Source organism: Marmota flaviventris, chromosome 17 (genome assembly GCF_047511675.1).
Source record: "Marmota flaviventris isolate mMarFla1 chromosome 17, mMarFla1.hap1, whole genome shotgun sequence".
In the NCBI taxonomy this organism is placed as follows: domain Eukaryota; kingdom Metazoa; phylum Chordata; class Mammalia; order Rodentia; family Sciuridae; genus Marmota; species Marmota flaviventris.
Window position 1 is genome coordinate 45,009,841 of NC_092514.1, and position 12,695 is coordinate 45,022,535.

The window sequence follows — 12,695 nt, forward strand, 5'->3', positions numbered from 1 at the left end:
AGGAGAAGGAGAAGAAGAAGAAGAAGAAGAAGAAGAAGAAGAAGAAGAAGAAGAAGAAGAAGAAGAAGAAGAAGAGAAGGGGGAAGGGCCCCGCAGTGACTTGGTCTTGTAGGCTAATCCCCATACACCCAGGAAGAACAGATGCCTGAAGGCTGTCAGGATTCAGACACCCACTTAAGTGAAACAATCTCTTGTCTGGGACATTAAAATGTAGAAGACTAAAAAATGCCAAGAAAGAAGCTGGCCTGGTGGCCCACGCCTGTGATCCCAACCACTCCAGAAACTGAGGCAGGAGGAACATGAGTTTGAGGCCTGGGTTTGATCCCACAAAACAAAAAACAAAATAAGGATTCACTTTCCAGCCACAGCCTTGTGCATCTCTCTGGGAGTGGTAGTGAGCATGGGGGTGGTGATCTTGGACTCCCAGTCCCTGGGCAGCACCGGAGGTGGCAGGAGCCAATGCCCAATATCCAGGCTCCCTCTGTTCTCACTCATGGATCCTATTGGGTCAGTCACAGCTACTGCCACATTTGTCCCCTAGAGGTGCCTTTCTTCTTCAGGCTCTTGATCAAGGGTAGACATGGATTTTCTTCCCTGACATGAGCCAAAACAAAGTCAGGAACCTATGGATCAACAGGACAAAATTGGGCTGGGCACAGTGGTGCACGTCGATGATCCCAGCAACTCTGGAGGCTGAGACAGGAGGGTCACAAGTTCAAAGCCAGCCTCAGCAATTTAGCAAGGTTCTAAGCAACCTAGCAAAACCCTGTCTCAAAATTAAAAATAAAAAGTTTCGGGAGATGAAGCTCAGTGGTAAAGCTCCCCTGGGTTCAATCCCAAGTTCCAAAAAAAAAAAAAGACAAAATAGGACTGAAAAAGTAAACTGTAGGCAATTAATATTTGTTTAATGAATGAATAAAAACATGACTATTCAGATGTAACTAAAGACAACCCAAACCCAATTAGGTTATGCTACTTAAGGAGTGACCTTCCTGTTGATTTCATGGTAGACATTGCTGGGGGACATTGCTGTCCACTCACACCTTCCTTCTCTGGGAACACCCTTACCCACAACCCCTGGTGGAGGGGGACTGGCTGGTCACGCTTAAGTCACAGGACCTGTATATCCCCCAGCCACAGGGAAGACATGGCCCAACCTCAGCCAATCAGATTGTTTTCACAGGACTTTGGAATTTGAACCCTAACAGACTCAGCCAGTCAGCGGCAGTAAGCAAAATGGATGGGTCAGGTTTAGGGGGCTGAGACCCCTGTTTGGGCCACATGCAAGATGACTGTATTGGCAAGGAGGGATGCAGGAAGAAAGGAAGAAAAGGGAACCAGCTATGTCATTCCCGACAGTACCTGACCCCACTCTCCACCCTAAAATAACCCCCTCTGTTTAGCTAAGGTTGTCTGGGCTGTGACACTCAGCAACTTAACCATAACCTGTTTGTTTCTCTGCCCGATAACTTGATCTCAACCCCTAACTTTGGTAGTGGAGGAGAGATACAATGGTGTGTGGCAAAGAGCTCCAGGCAGGGAGGAAGCAAGGCACACCAGAGAAATGGAGAAAGAACAGGCCCAGATGGAGGTAAAGAAACTGAAATAACAGCAATTGATGTAGGGAGAGAGGCAGAGAACGAAGGAGGAGTGAGAGGAGAGAGAGAGAGACCAAGGAAGTTAGAGCCCCAAACCCACCATTTATAGACACACACACACACACACACACACACACACACACAGAGTATGGATCAAATAAGTGCTGCATCAGATCTGAAATGCATATTTGCAAATGGGAAGGGAAATAAAAGGATGAGAGATCAAGTGAACAGATCTTCTGATTCGTATTTGTAAGAAGTGTTGAGTCTGCAGCAGGAAGCAGTCGGACTATAACAGACACGGCCCTGAATGTCTACGCCCTATTGGGCATGTTGCATGACCCTCTGGAGTTCAGCCCTCATCCTCTCTGTGCCTCGCTCACCTCCAAAACACGATTCAACTCATAGAAGAAGAAATGTCAAGGATAAGAATAACAATAATTCTCACAAAGTTTCTATGATTTACAAAATACTTTCTCATGCATTTTAAACTTTTAAATTGTATCGACAATCTGTGGCATTATTGGGACTGGTCTTGTTTTTCATACTTTGAGGAGACCAAGAGAGGTTAGGTAGCTCATCCAGAGTCACCAGTTTGAAAAGTGAAAGGTCACACAGCTCCCAATCGGAGGATTAAGATGACAAGTCTCTTAATTGGTCTTGCCAATACTCTGGACTCAGAATAGAAGGAGATGCCGCGAAAAGAAGCAATTTAGAGAAATTAGAAAATGTTCTAGGGGCAATTCTGCCATCATAAAAAGAAACTTCAATCAGGAAAGGGTCAAAGGAAAGTGTCTTCTCCAGGGACACGCCAACATTTCTCATTGTTTCAGGAACACAAACCCACAAAGAGAAAGCATCTATTATTCCTAAAAAACTGAGTAAGTTGTTCAGTGTCAAAGTCCATAAAGACACACACACACACACACACACACACACACACATCACTACAAAGATGATTCTCCCAACACAGGCTATGAGTTGAGCAGATATAGTATCTCTCTCTCCATTTTACAAAGGGAACGGGTCAAAGAGAAGTGATTGACCCACAGTCACACCTTTTTACAAACCAGCCAGTGCATCCCTAATCTCTTCACTGCTGCCTGCATCTCCTGGTTCCTCAGGGTGTAGATCACAGGGTTGAGCATGGGAGTCATGACCGTGTGGCTGATGGACACAGCCTTGTCCATGGGGAAGGGGGTGAAGGGCCGGGCATAGAGGTAAATGCTCGGAATGAAAATCATAGACACCACAATGATGTGGGTGGTGCAGGTGGAAGCTGCCTTCCTTCTCGCCTGCCCCGGGTGGGACCTCAGCATCACCAGGATGCCCAAGTAGGAGGTCAGAAGGATAAAGAACCAGATGACATCCAGCATCCCACTGTTGGAGATCATGAGGAATTCCAAGAGGGAAATGTCCGTGCAGGCCAGTCTCAATACCTGGGGAACATCACAGTAGAAGTTATCCAGGATGTTGGGGCCACAGAAGGGCAGGGGGAGCATCAGGGACAACTGGATAATGGAATGGAGGAAGCCTCCTATCCAGGCTGCCCCCACCAGTCCCACGCAGAGCTGAGTGTTCATGATGGTGACATAGTGGAGAGGCCGGGAGATGGCCACGAGACGGTCATAGGCCATCACTGAGAGGAAGAAGACCATGGCACCTCCCAGAAAGTGGAAGAAGAAGATCTGAGCCATGCACCCCTGGAAGGAGATGGTCTTCTTCTCAGAGAGGAAGTCCACCAGCATCTTGGGGGCAGTGACTGAGGAGAAGCAGAGGTCTATGACAGCTAGATTTCGGAGCAGGAAGTACATGGGTGTGTGGAGCTTGGAGTCTGAGGTCACTGTGACAATGATGAGGAGGTTTCCCACAACGGTAGTGACATACACAAATAGGAACAGCAGAAACAGGAGAGGCTGCAGCTCCTGAGTTTGTGAGAGCCCCAGGAAGACAAAATCTGACACCCAGGTGAGGTTCTGTGGTTCCATGGTGTCTTCTCCATGCAGCTAAAGAAAATGAAACCCAGACATGGATGTTCGAAGTCACTACTTGCCCTGTGAATGCTCAAGGACTCAGAAGAAGTCGTTGGGGTCTATCTGATGGGCATTCTCATATGCAGATCATGATACCTGGCGCTGCTCTGTCCCTGAAGGGTTCACACGTGGGTGCTGGGATACAGATTCCTGAGATATCTTAGAGTCATCCAGAATTATACATAACTTGCCTTTCAAAGATGGAAATAGTCATAGGAAAACACTTGGAGTGAGGCAGATCTGGAGTCCGGTTCAGGTCTTCCATTTCCTTGAGATCAGACTGAACATCTTACCTGTTCTGTCAGGATCTGAGCTTGCACATCTATAAGGTGGGAACAAAAAGGCTTTCTTTGTAGAATTTTCTGTGTGCTAACATGGAAGGACACATATAAAGTCTCTAGAATGATGCCTGGCATAATAAGCAGTAATTCCTCTCCTCTGCTAAGACTCCTAGTTTGAAGTTATCCCCTCCTTCCAGTCTCTAAAGATTTGGACACAACATTTAACACATCAAAATGTTAAGAGCTGGGGCTGGGATTGTGGCTTAAGAGGTAGAGCGCTCACCTAGCATGTGTGAGGCACTGGGTTTGATCCTCAGCACCACATCGAAATAAAATAAAGATATTGTGTCCACCTATAACTAAAAAATAAATATATTTTTTAAAATGTTAAGAGCTTTCACACCCCTGCTTTTCCTCCACAGTTCAATCATAAGGTCCTAGAGACAAGGGTCTTAATTTCACAATTTATTTGTACCCTTATGTGTCCATTCTTGTCATAGTCAGTACTCAATGAGGATAATGATGAATAATTATAGGACGTCCAAGTCCTTGTGGAGGAACCTCTGGACCCAGCTGGATTCCTGGGTTACCCAGTTTCTTCCCAGCCCCCAACATAGGTATGCCTTCCTTTGTAAGGTTCCACAGGACATTTGTGGAGGCAAAGAGAGAGATGGGGGAGAGAATTCACTACATTAAGAAACAGATGATGGCTATTGCCTGAAAATGATTGAGTTCTTCTGAAAGGACAGCAACTTTAGAAGATTTACTAAATCTAAGAGTAGAAGAAAAAGGAAGAAGTTAAATGAAGAGAAATGGGAATAGATGCAGTAAAGGAGATTACAAGGGTGGAAAATGGAGTGATATAGGATAGGCAAAGGGTGGGGAAGGGGAAATACTGGCGCTGGGGAGAGAATGGGCCCATTTGGAGAAGCACATGGAGGGGAAGAGACATTGACAGGGCATGGAGAAGGAGATGCTAGGAAAAGAAGCAATTTAGAGAAACTAGAAATGTTCTGGGGGCAATTCTGCCATCATTAAAAGAAACTTCAATCAGGAAAGGGACAAAGGAAAGTGGTCTCCCCACCCCGTGTCCTGTCTCCATCTCCCCCATCCTCTCTCTCCTGGCCCATCACAATCTATTTTCTACTGGAGGTAATTCTCTTCTCATCCTTCACTTCCATGTGCTCCCTTCCATTCCAGTTCTCCTTTTACACAGCTGCCCAGGAGACATTTCAGTGCCGATTGGGTCATGCTCCTTTCTTGTTGTAATCTTTAATGATTATCTTGTGCTCACAGCATAAAACTCAAACTCTTTGAGTCATCTCAAATGCTCTATAGATAGAACCAGGGGAGAAAAACATACATTAACATGTGCATGCAGCTCTCTCTCAGAGTTCCATACAAAGCAATAAAATATTCCCTCCATATACCTTTCGAATCAGTATTCCTGTCACCAATTACTGCTTAAGGAATTCATATTTTCTACATGTGCCATCTATTTGGTTATTACCATATCTTTGGTAATAATTCCTGTTCCTTTAAGTACCTTTTGCTGTCTTTTCAACCTAAAAGCCCTCAGATATCACCTTCTTCTCTTTGACTCCTTCTCCCATTTCTCCCATACAGAATTAATTATTCCTTTCTCTGACTTCCAATAATGTTTTTCAAGTACCTCCATTTTAGCACTTACCATTTTTTTCCTGTTGTCTGTCTTAATTATATTAGAAATTCAATAACATAGTGGGTCCAACAACTCTCACTTAGTAATTCCTCAGAAAATTTACCAACGTAATGTATTAGTAATTACTTATGTGACATTGTTACATGTGGCTAGGTGGAGACTTTCATAGTTGATTTTCTTCATCTCTTTTTTGTCCATTTCTCTTTGCATCTTCCCTTAAAACCACAGGGCCAAATCTACATTGGGTTGTTTTTGTGGTAACCTGGAGCATCTGTTTTTAACAACATATTCTACCTGTTGTACTTCCTGGATCTCTCCTGACACATTAGACTCACTCACATCAAGTCTATGCCACTTGTTTCTTATTCCCGGCCTCCAGCAGATGTTGCAGGTGAGCAAACTCTGTCCTCGCACCTTCCTTCAGCCCAGAATGGGACTTGTGGTCTTACATCTTCTTGGAGATCTTGTCCATTTCCCATGTGTACGCTCAACCATGGGGCCCTAGAGGAAGTGGTAATAACCTTGGGAAAAACTATTGGACAGGGCTCAGGAATCAGAGCTGGGCTAATTACCACTGGGACCAAGGGAGAAATGGGAGTTGTTAAAAAGTTTCTATACGTCTCAAAACACATACTCTTTGAGAGGTCTTCCTTAGGGACCCAGAGTACCAGGAACACTGGAAATTTTAGAGACTTTTGGAATGTGGAATTTGCAGGAAAACATCCAGAAGGATGAGACCATCTTCCAAAGGAATGGATTCTCTAGTAGTTTTAGAAGAAACTATTTCTTAAATCATTGATTCTTACTCTTGAAAGAATCACCTGAAGGTTTGTTAAAAGACTGGCATGCCCAGCCCAGACTTTCTCATTTGGCAAGTCAGTGGTAAGCCTAAGAATCTTACTAACCCAAGGCATTTGTAACGAGTTTTCTGTAAGTACTGGTGCATCTGTTCCAGGGACTGGACATTGAGAACCTCTAACTTGCTCATCAGCATGATGGACAGTTCTCCTGTGGCTTCATCAAGCTAAATGATTTGATTTTCCTTTCTTGTCTTTCTTCTTCTTTTAAACTGAAGTGATCTTAGGCAGTCATAGGTAGGAAATTGTTTGTACACTACAACAGAAACTTAATACCCCATAAACCATGTTCTTCTTTTTTGCCAACAAGACCACCACAGTTAATTCACCACTCATATCCAATAATATTTGCACCAGCAATAAGGTGCTTACATTCTTCACATGTTAATTATTACCCTCATTAATATAGTAGTTGGTACAGGAAACCCATAGATGCTCTCATTTTGAGGAATTGATTTTAAAAACTCAATTTAACTAGAATTATAAACTTGATGTGATGTAAAAATGGTGTAACTTCTTAAGTAGAGTTCTCTTCCAAGTGAGGAAATGAAGATTCCACCTCTAAATGAAACGAATGAGAGCATCATATTGTGAGGAAGAGCTTGCTGAATGGAAGGTGCAAATGTGGATATCTTGGAAAAATACAGAATGGCACAAACCAGATTTTTAATTTCCAAGAATTTTTTCTCATTCCCTGATTGTACCTGTATGAAATGCAATCTTATTTCGTGAATCTTGTTTTGTTAAAGCTTTTTCAAAGTGTCCCTTTCTCTGTCTTGATTATATTTATGTTAATCACCTGGTTGAGATATGATACTATAGTTTTGCAAGATATATATCTGTCTCAGCCTGTTTGGACTGCTACAATGGCACACCATACACTCAGTGGCAACAGAAATTTATCTCTTATGGTTCTAAAGCCTGGGATATCTGAAATCAAGGCACTGACATATCAGGCATCTCATGAAGGTTCTGGCTTACAGAGCTGACTTCTCCTTGTGTCCTCATGTGGTGGAAGGAAGAGGGAATTCTCCAGGGTCTCTCTTATAAGGGCGCTAATCCCATTCATGAGGGCTCCACCCTCATGTCTTAATCACCAACCAGGATACCATTACATGGGCTATTAATGTTTCAACATTTAGATTTGGTGGGGCACAGACAGTAGTTACTATCAGAGGAAACTGGATCAAGGGTACATGAGAGCTCTGTTATTTTTCACAACTTCAGGTGAATCTACAATTAATTTTAAATGAAAGTTAATTAAAATCTTTTTTTAAAGTTTTCTTCTTTTACTTAAATTATTTTTATTTTCTTATAGTTCATTTTTTTTCAGTTTTTTGGCTTTTAAATTTTGTTTTAGTGTCTATCTTTGATGTTTATGTTAGTGTCTATCTTTTATCTTTTATATTGTTATTCATGGGTCTGACAGGCTCTGGTTAACATTTAAAATTAAACCTGAAAATACTGACTGGAAGCACTGCATGCATGATCAGGGTTGAGAACCTGTGGGTCTCGCAAAGGCTGATCAGTTCCGTTGTTTTACCAAATGATCCCTGAATGCCAATTTGTAAAGATGTCCTGGAACTGATTTAGTAATCTCTAAATAGAATCCTTCTGTTTTTTCTGTAAGGGCTCAGATATTGGAGTTCTGCATTAGGGTGATGGAGAGAACTAGGAGTGGGGTTTCCTTTTGCCTGCATAATTCTAGCCCCTGAGCCTACTAATCTTATTCATGCTACTTGTTGGCTTCATTAGGCTTTTGGTTTTATTACCCCTGTACATGACAGAATTTTCTCATTGTCAAGATTTTCTCTTCCAGCCCATTGTGTCTATTCCTGCTGCCAAAGGCTTAAAACTACCTGGAAGACTCTGTTTGCCATTCTCAATCCTTTATTTTCTTTTTCATCCTGGCTAAAATAACCAGATATTCACCTTTGTATTCCCCTTTATAGACTGGGATGACCATATGATGATGCTGGCCAACTTAGTCATGTGAGAATTCTACTGAGGTGGTCTAGGAAAGTTTTCTTTCCCAATAAAAAAGAAAAAGTATATAAGTGCTTTCCTTCTTCTTTTTTGCTGTGTTAATTTAATTTAATTTTAATTTTTGTGAAACTGGGGATTGAACCAAAGGCCTTGTGTATGCTAGGCAAGCACTTTACCACTGAGTTATATCCTCAGCTCTCTGGATTAATTTTAATATAAATATATGATTCCTGAGCTTTGGAGGCATATTGCCATCATGTGGGGAAAAGCAAGGAATTGTAGAACAGCCCACTAGAAGCCCTAACATTTTTGAGCTACTAAATAACCAACTTGAAATTTCCTGTTTATTAGCATGAAATGATAACTTTCTCATTATCAAATCTGCTGTCATTTGATTATCCTGTTATTTGCAGCCCAAACATCTTATTTATCTATATTTCAAAGGATGTAGCTATTGTTTTCTAAAGAATGCACACACCCATTTCAGCTGCATCATATTGTAAGCATCACATTTTAAGAGGGAGATGTTGCTGTACAAGAGTGAATGACCTAAGACTTGACCAGGATGGTGGAGTCAGGAAACTAACACCAATGGGACAATCAAGGAAGTGCAGATATTTTATCTTGAGAACAGATCATTTGGAGAAGGTGAAAAATATCATCAGATATTTTAGTGCAAAAAAGTGAAAAACCAACTCCCACCTTCTGTCCCTGAACAGTATAGGTTGCTCCATCATGGTCCACTTTGAGAAAAAGGAAACTGAATTCAGGAAAGTCGAAACAATTTTGGGCATTTGCATGATCCCCGCCCTATGTCTGCCTTGTCCACTCACCTGCCATCTGCCACTGTGGACCTCTGGACGGCTCTGATGCTGAATGCCCTCAACTGTCCACACCCCACCCGATAGAGAAGAAGGACTTTGGTTTACTTCCCCCAGCTTCACCCCCTTTCAGCAGGAAGCAGTTTGGAGATGTCATTACCCATTTTTCCATAGAAATGGAAAATAGGAATTGACAGTGAGGAAATGTAACAGTGGTCCTCTTTATGCTTTGAATATGATCCTTGCTACTCTGCCACTGCAACTTATTTTTTAAATAGATGTGTTTCTTTTTCTTCCTCTCTCCATGCTCCTCCCTAATCTCAGGGGAAACAGGATTACCTTTCTTCCCCATCCTAGGCAGAGTTACCCGTCTCTGAGCACACACCCACCACAGGATGGTGGGGATGGTACCAGAAGATCTCAGAAATGACTATCTCCCAAATTAACAAACAAATTACAACTCCAACAGAACATGTGGAATGTAGCCTTCACATCACCTCTTTAAAAGCCCCCTGCTGATGGGAGAAGCACAGCATTTGGGACAGGACTCCTGTGTGTTTTTCTTTTGCTAGAAAAACAATGGACCTTCTTTTTACTTTTTCTCAGAATAAAAATAAAATAAAATAAAAGGGTGAAAAGCCTGTTCCCAGGGATCACACAGCTCAAATAAGACACAAAATCCACTTCCATTTCCCTCAGTGCTCATTTCCAAAGTTTGGCTATGAATATGGGGAAATGTATGAAATGGAAAAGGAATAGAAGTGAAGGAAGATAGTAAACTCATTTATGGCTTAGAGAGAAACCAAGAAGAGCCTAAGACTTTTATTTCTTGGATGAAATGATTGCCGGGAAGGAAATAGAAACACAAAAACTTCCGTAGTATCTTCTTAACTTTGGATCAATATTTGTTTGTTTGTTTTGGCTTAAACCAACACAACTTTATTATTTTTTGATTCAGGGGATGGAGTTCAGAGCTAACAATGGATCTCACTGGCTAAAAGCAAATTGCCAACACAACTGTGTTCTTTCTGGAAGTTATGGGACAGCCCCTTACCTTGCCATTTCTAGCTCCTGTGTTCCTGTATTTCATCTGTATTCCTCATTTCTTTTTTGTTTTGTTTGTATTCTTTTTAAATTTTAATTTGTTATATATGACAACAGGATGAATTACAATTCATATTACACATATAGAGCACAATTTTTCATATCTCTGGTTGTATACAAAGTAACCTACCAACCAAGAAAAGACCAGGACTGGACAGATACACAGCTGAATTCTACAAGATCTTTAAAGAAGAATTACTAGCATTTCTCTTCAACTTATTTCAGGAAATAGAAAAAGAGGCAGCACTTCCAAACTCATTCTAGGAAGCCAATATCACCCTGATTCCAAAACCAGGCAAAGACACATCCAAAAAGAAAAAGAAAAAGAAAGAAAGGAAAAGAAGAGAAGAAAGAAAGAAAGAAAACTTCAGACCAATATCTCTAATGAGCATAGATGAAAAAAATTCTCAATAAAATTCTGGAAAATCAAATACAAAAACATATCAAAAAGATAGTACACCATGATCAAGTGGGGTTCATTCCATGGATCAATATTATACAGAGACTTTCATGAAATGATGCATACCCCACAGGACACAGAATAAATACACAGAAATAGAGAGAAATTAAAAATAGATTTTGAAATTGACAGAAGGAAAGAAAGCAGTAGAGAGGAAAAAGTGAAATGGTCAAGGTACTTGGAAAATTTTAAATGAATCATGTATATATTATGGTTTAGATATGAAGTGTTCTTCAAAACTCAGGTGTGAGATGATACAAGAATTTGCAAGGGCAAAACGATCAGATTATGAGAGGTATAACCGAATCAGTGGATTAACTCACTGATATGGATTAACTGGGTGATAACTATAGGCAGGTAGGGTATGGCTGGAGCAAGTAGGTCACTGAGGTGTGCCTTTGGGATTTCTGTTTCGTCCTTAGTGTGCTTGCTCACTCGCTCTCTCGCTCTCTCTCTCTCTCCCTCCCTCTCTCCCTCTCTCCTCTGTTTCCTGGTTCCCATGTCCTGGGCTGCTTTGCTCCACCATGCCCTTCCATCATGATGTTCTGCTTCATCTTGATCCCAGAGCTGTGAAGTCACCTGACCATGGACCGAATCTCTGCAGTCATGAGCCAAAATAAACTTTCCCTTCTCTAAGTTATTCTTGTTGAATATTTTGGTCACAGCAATGCAAAAACTGACTAAAACAGCGATTGGTGCTGAGAAGTGGGGATGTTGCTGTGACTAACTTGACAATGTAGTTCAGAAGCCTTTGGAACTGGTTTTCACCAGGAGAGGAATTTTTGAAAAGCTTAGAAATACAAGGTGGAAGATCTTTAGAATATTGTAAGTGGAGCTTAAGGAACAATTCTTGTGGGGGCTCAGAAGACCAGAATGCTGATAAGACTGTGGACAATAAACTCTGAACATATGAAGCTTCAGAGGTCGACTCTGTTGAAAATTGGACTAGAGGACATTCATGTTCTGGCAAAGAATTGTCCACATTTTCCCCATGTTCTGAGATTTTTCTGTGATGCTAAACTTAAAGGTGATGGACTAACTAACCTAGTGGAGGAAATTTCATGGAAGAACAACGTTCAAGTGGTAGCATGGATGTTGCTGTCATAATTAGGAGCAGAAAGCAAAAGCAGAAAGATTTGAAAACCTTGCTGTTTGGCCAGAAAAGTACACGTAAAACTGGGGCTAAGGAAGGTGTGGTTATTAAAGAGAGTATAGCCATTAAAGAGGTGCTAAGTACGTTGAAGAGAACAATTGGAAAGATGGCTTGAGGGCATCTCAGGAATTGGCATGACCACACTCAACACAGGTTCAAGACTGTAGAAGTAAAAATTCCTTTGAGAAAAGACTGTAATGGTAAATTTGAATTGTTAATTTTGTTGTATTAAAAAATGCCAAGGATTAAGAGGCTTATGGGTGTGTCAATGAGGGTGTATGTAGGAATGACTGGCATTCCTGAAATGGAGGTCCTCTCTAAGTGTGGTCAGCACTGTCTAATAGGATGATGGCTTGGATGGAATAAAAATTGGAAAAACAAGAAAGCAGCAGCATGTAGGGCATATCACAGCATGTAGGAGCATGCTGCAACATGTGGCATCAGGAAAGAGAAAGTCTTACTTGCTGGCTGCTATCTGCTTCTCAATCCTGGGGCCACATGTAGTTAAGATGGCACCTGGCAATCACCCAAGAGGCAGTGCTATGGGTTGTGATGAAAAATCAGACCACCTCCAGGATAGGTCCAGGACTCTTCTGCCCTCGTGGACAGCTCATGCCTTCCCTTACAAACCATGGGATGGGTGTACATGTGGACTCTCCCCGCCCCTCCGATCTTTATCCTGATTGGCTCCTGTGCATTATATTAGCTGTGTGTGCTTCCT

At 41.7% G+C, this 12,695-nt stretch overlaps 1 protein-coding gene across 1 annotated transcript; it reads right to left on the reverse strand.

Moving 5' to 3' along the window:
• Positions 1-2,650: 2,650 nt before the first annotated feature.
• On the reverse strand, positions 2,651-3,586 carry Or4d2 (olfactory receptor family 4 subfamily D member 2). Its single transcript, XM_027950340.2, has one exon. The coding sequence runs from the start codon at positions 3,584-3,586 to the stop codon at positions 2,651-2,653; it is 936 nt and encodes a 311-aa protein (XP_027806141.2).
• Between the last annotated feature and the right edge of the window lie 9,109 nt (positions 3,587-12,695).

Coding starts and splice junctions, on each gene's coding strand:
- Or4d2 (XM_027950340.2), bottom strand. CDS start 3,586: ATGGAACCACAGAACCTCACCTGGGTGTCAGATTTTGTCTTCCTGGGG.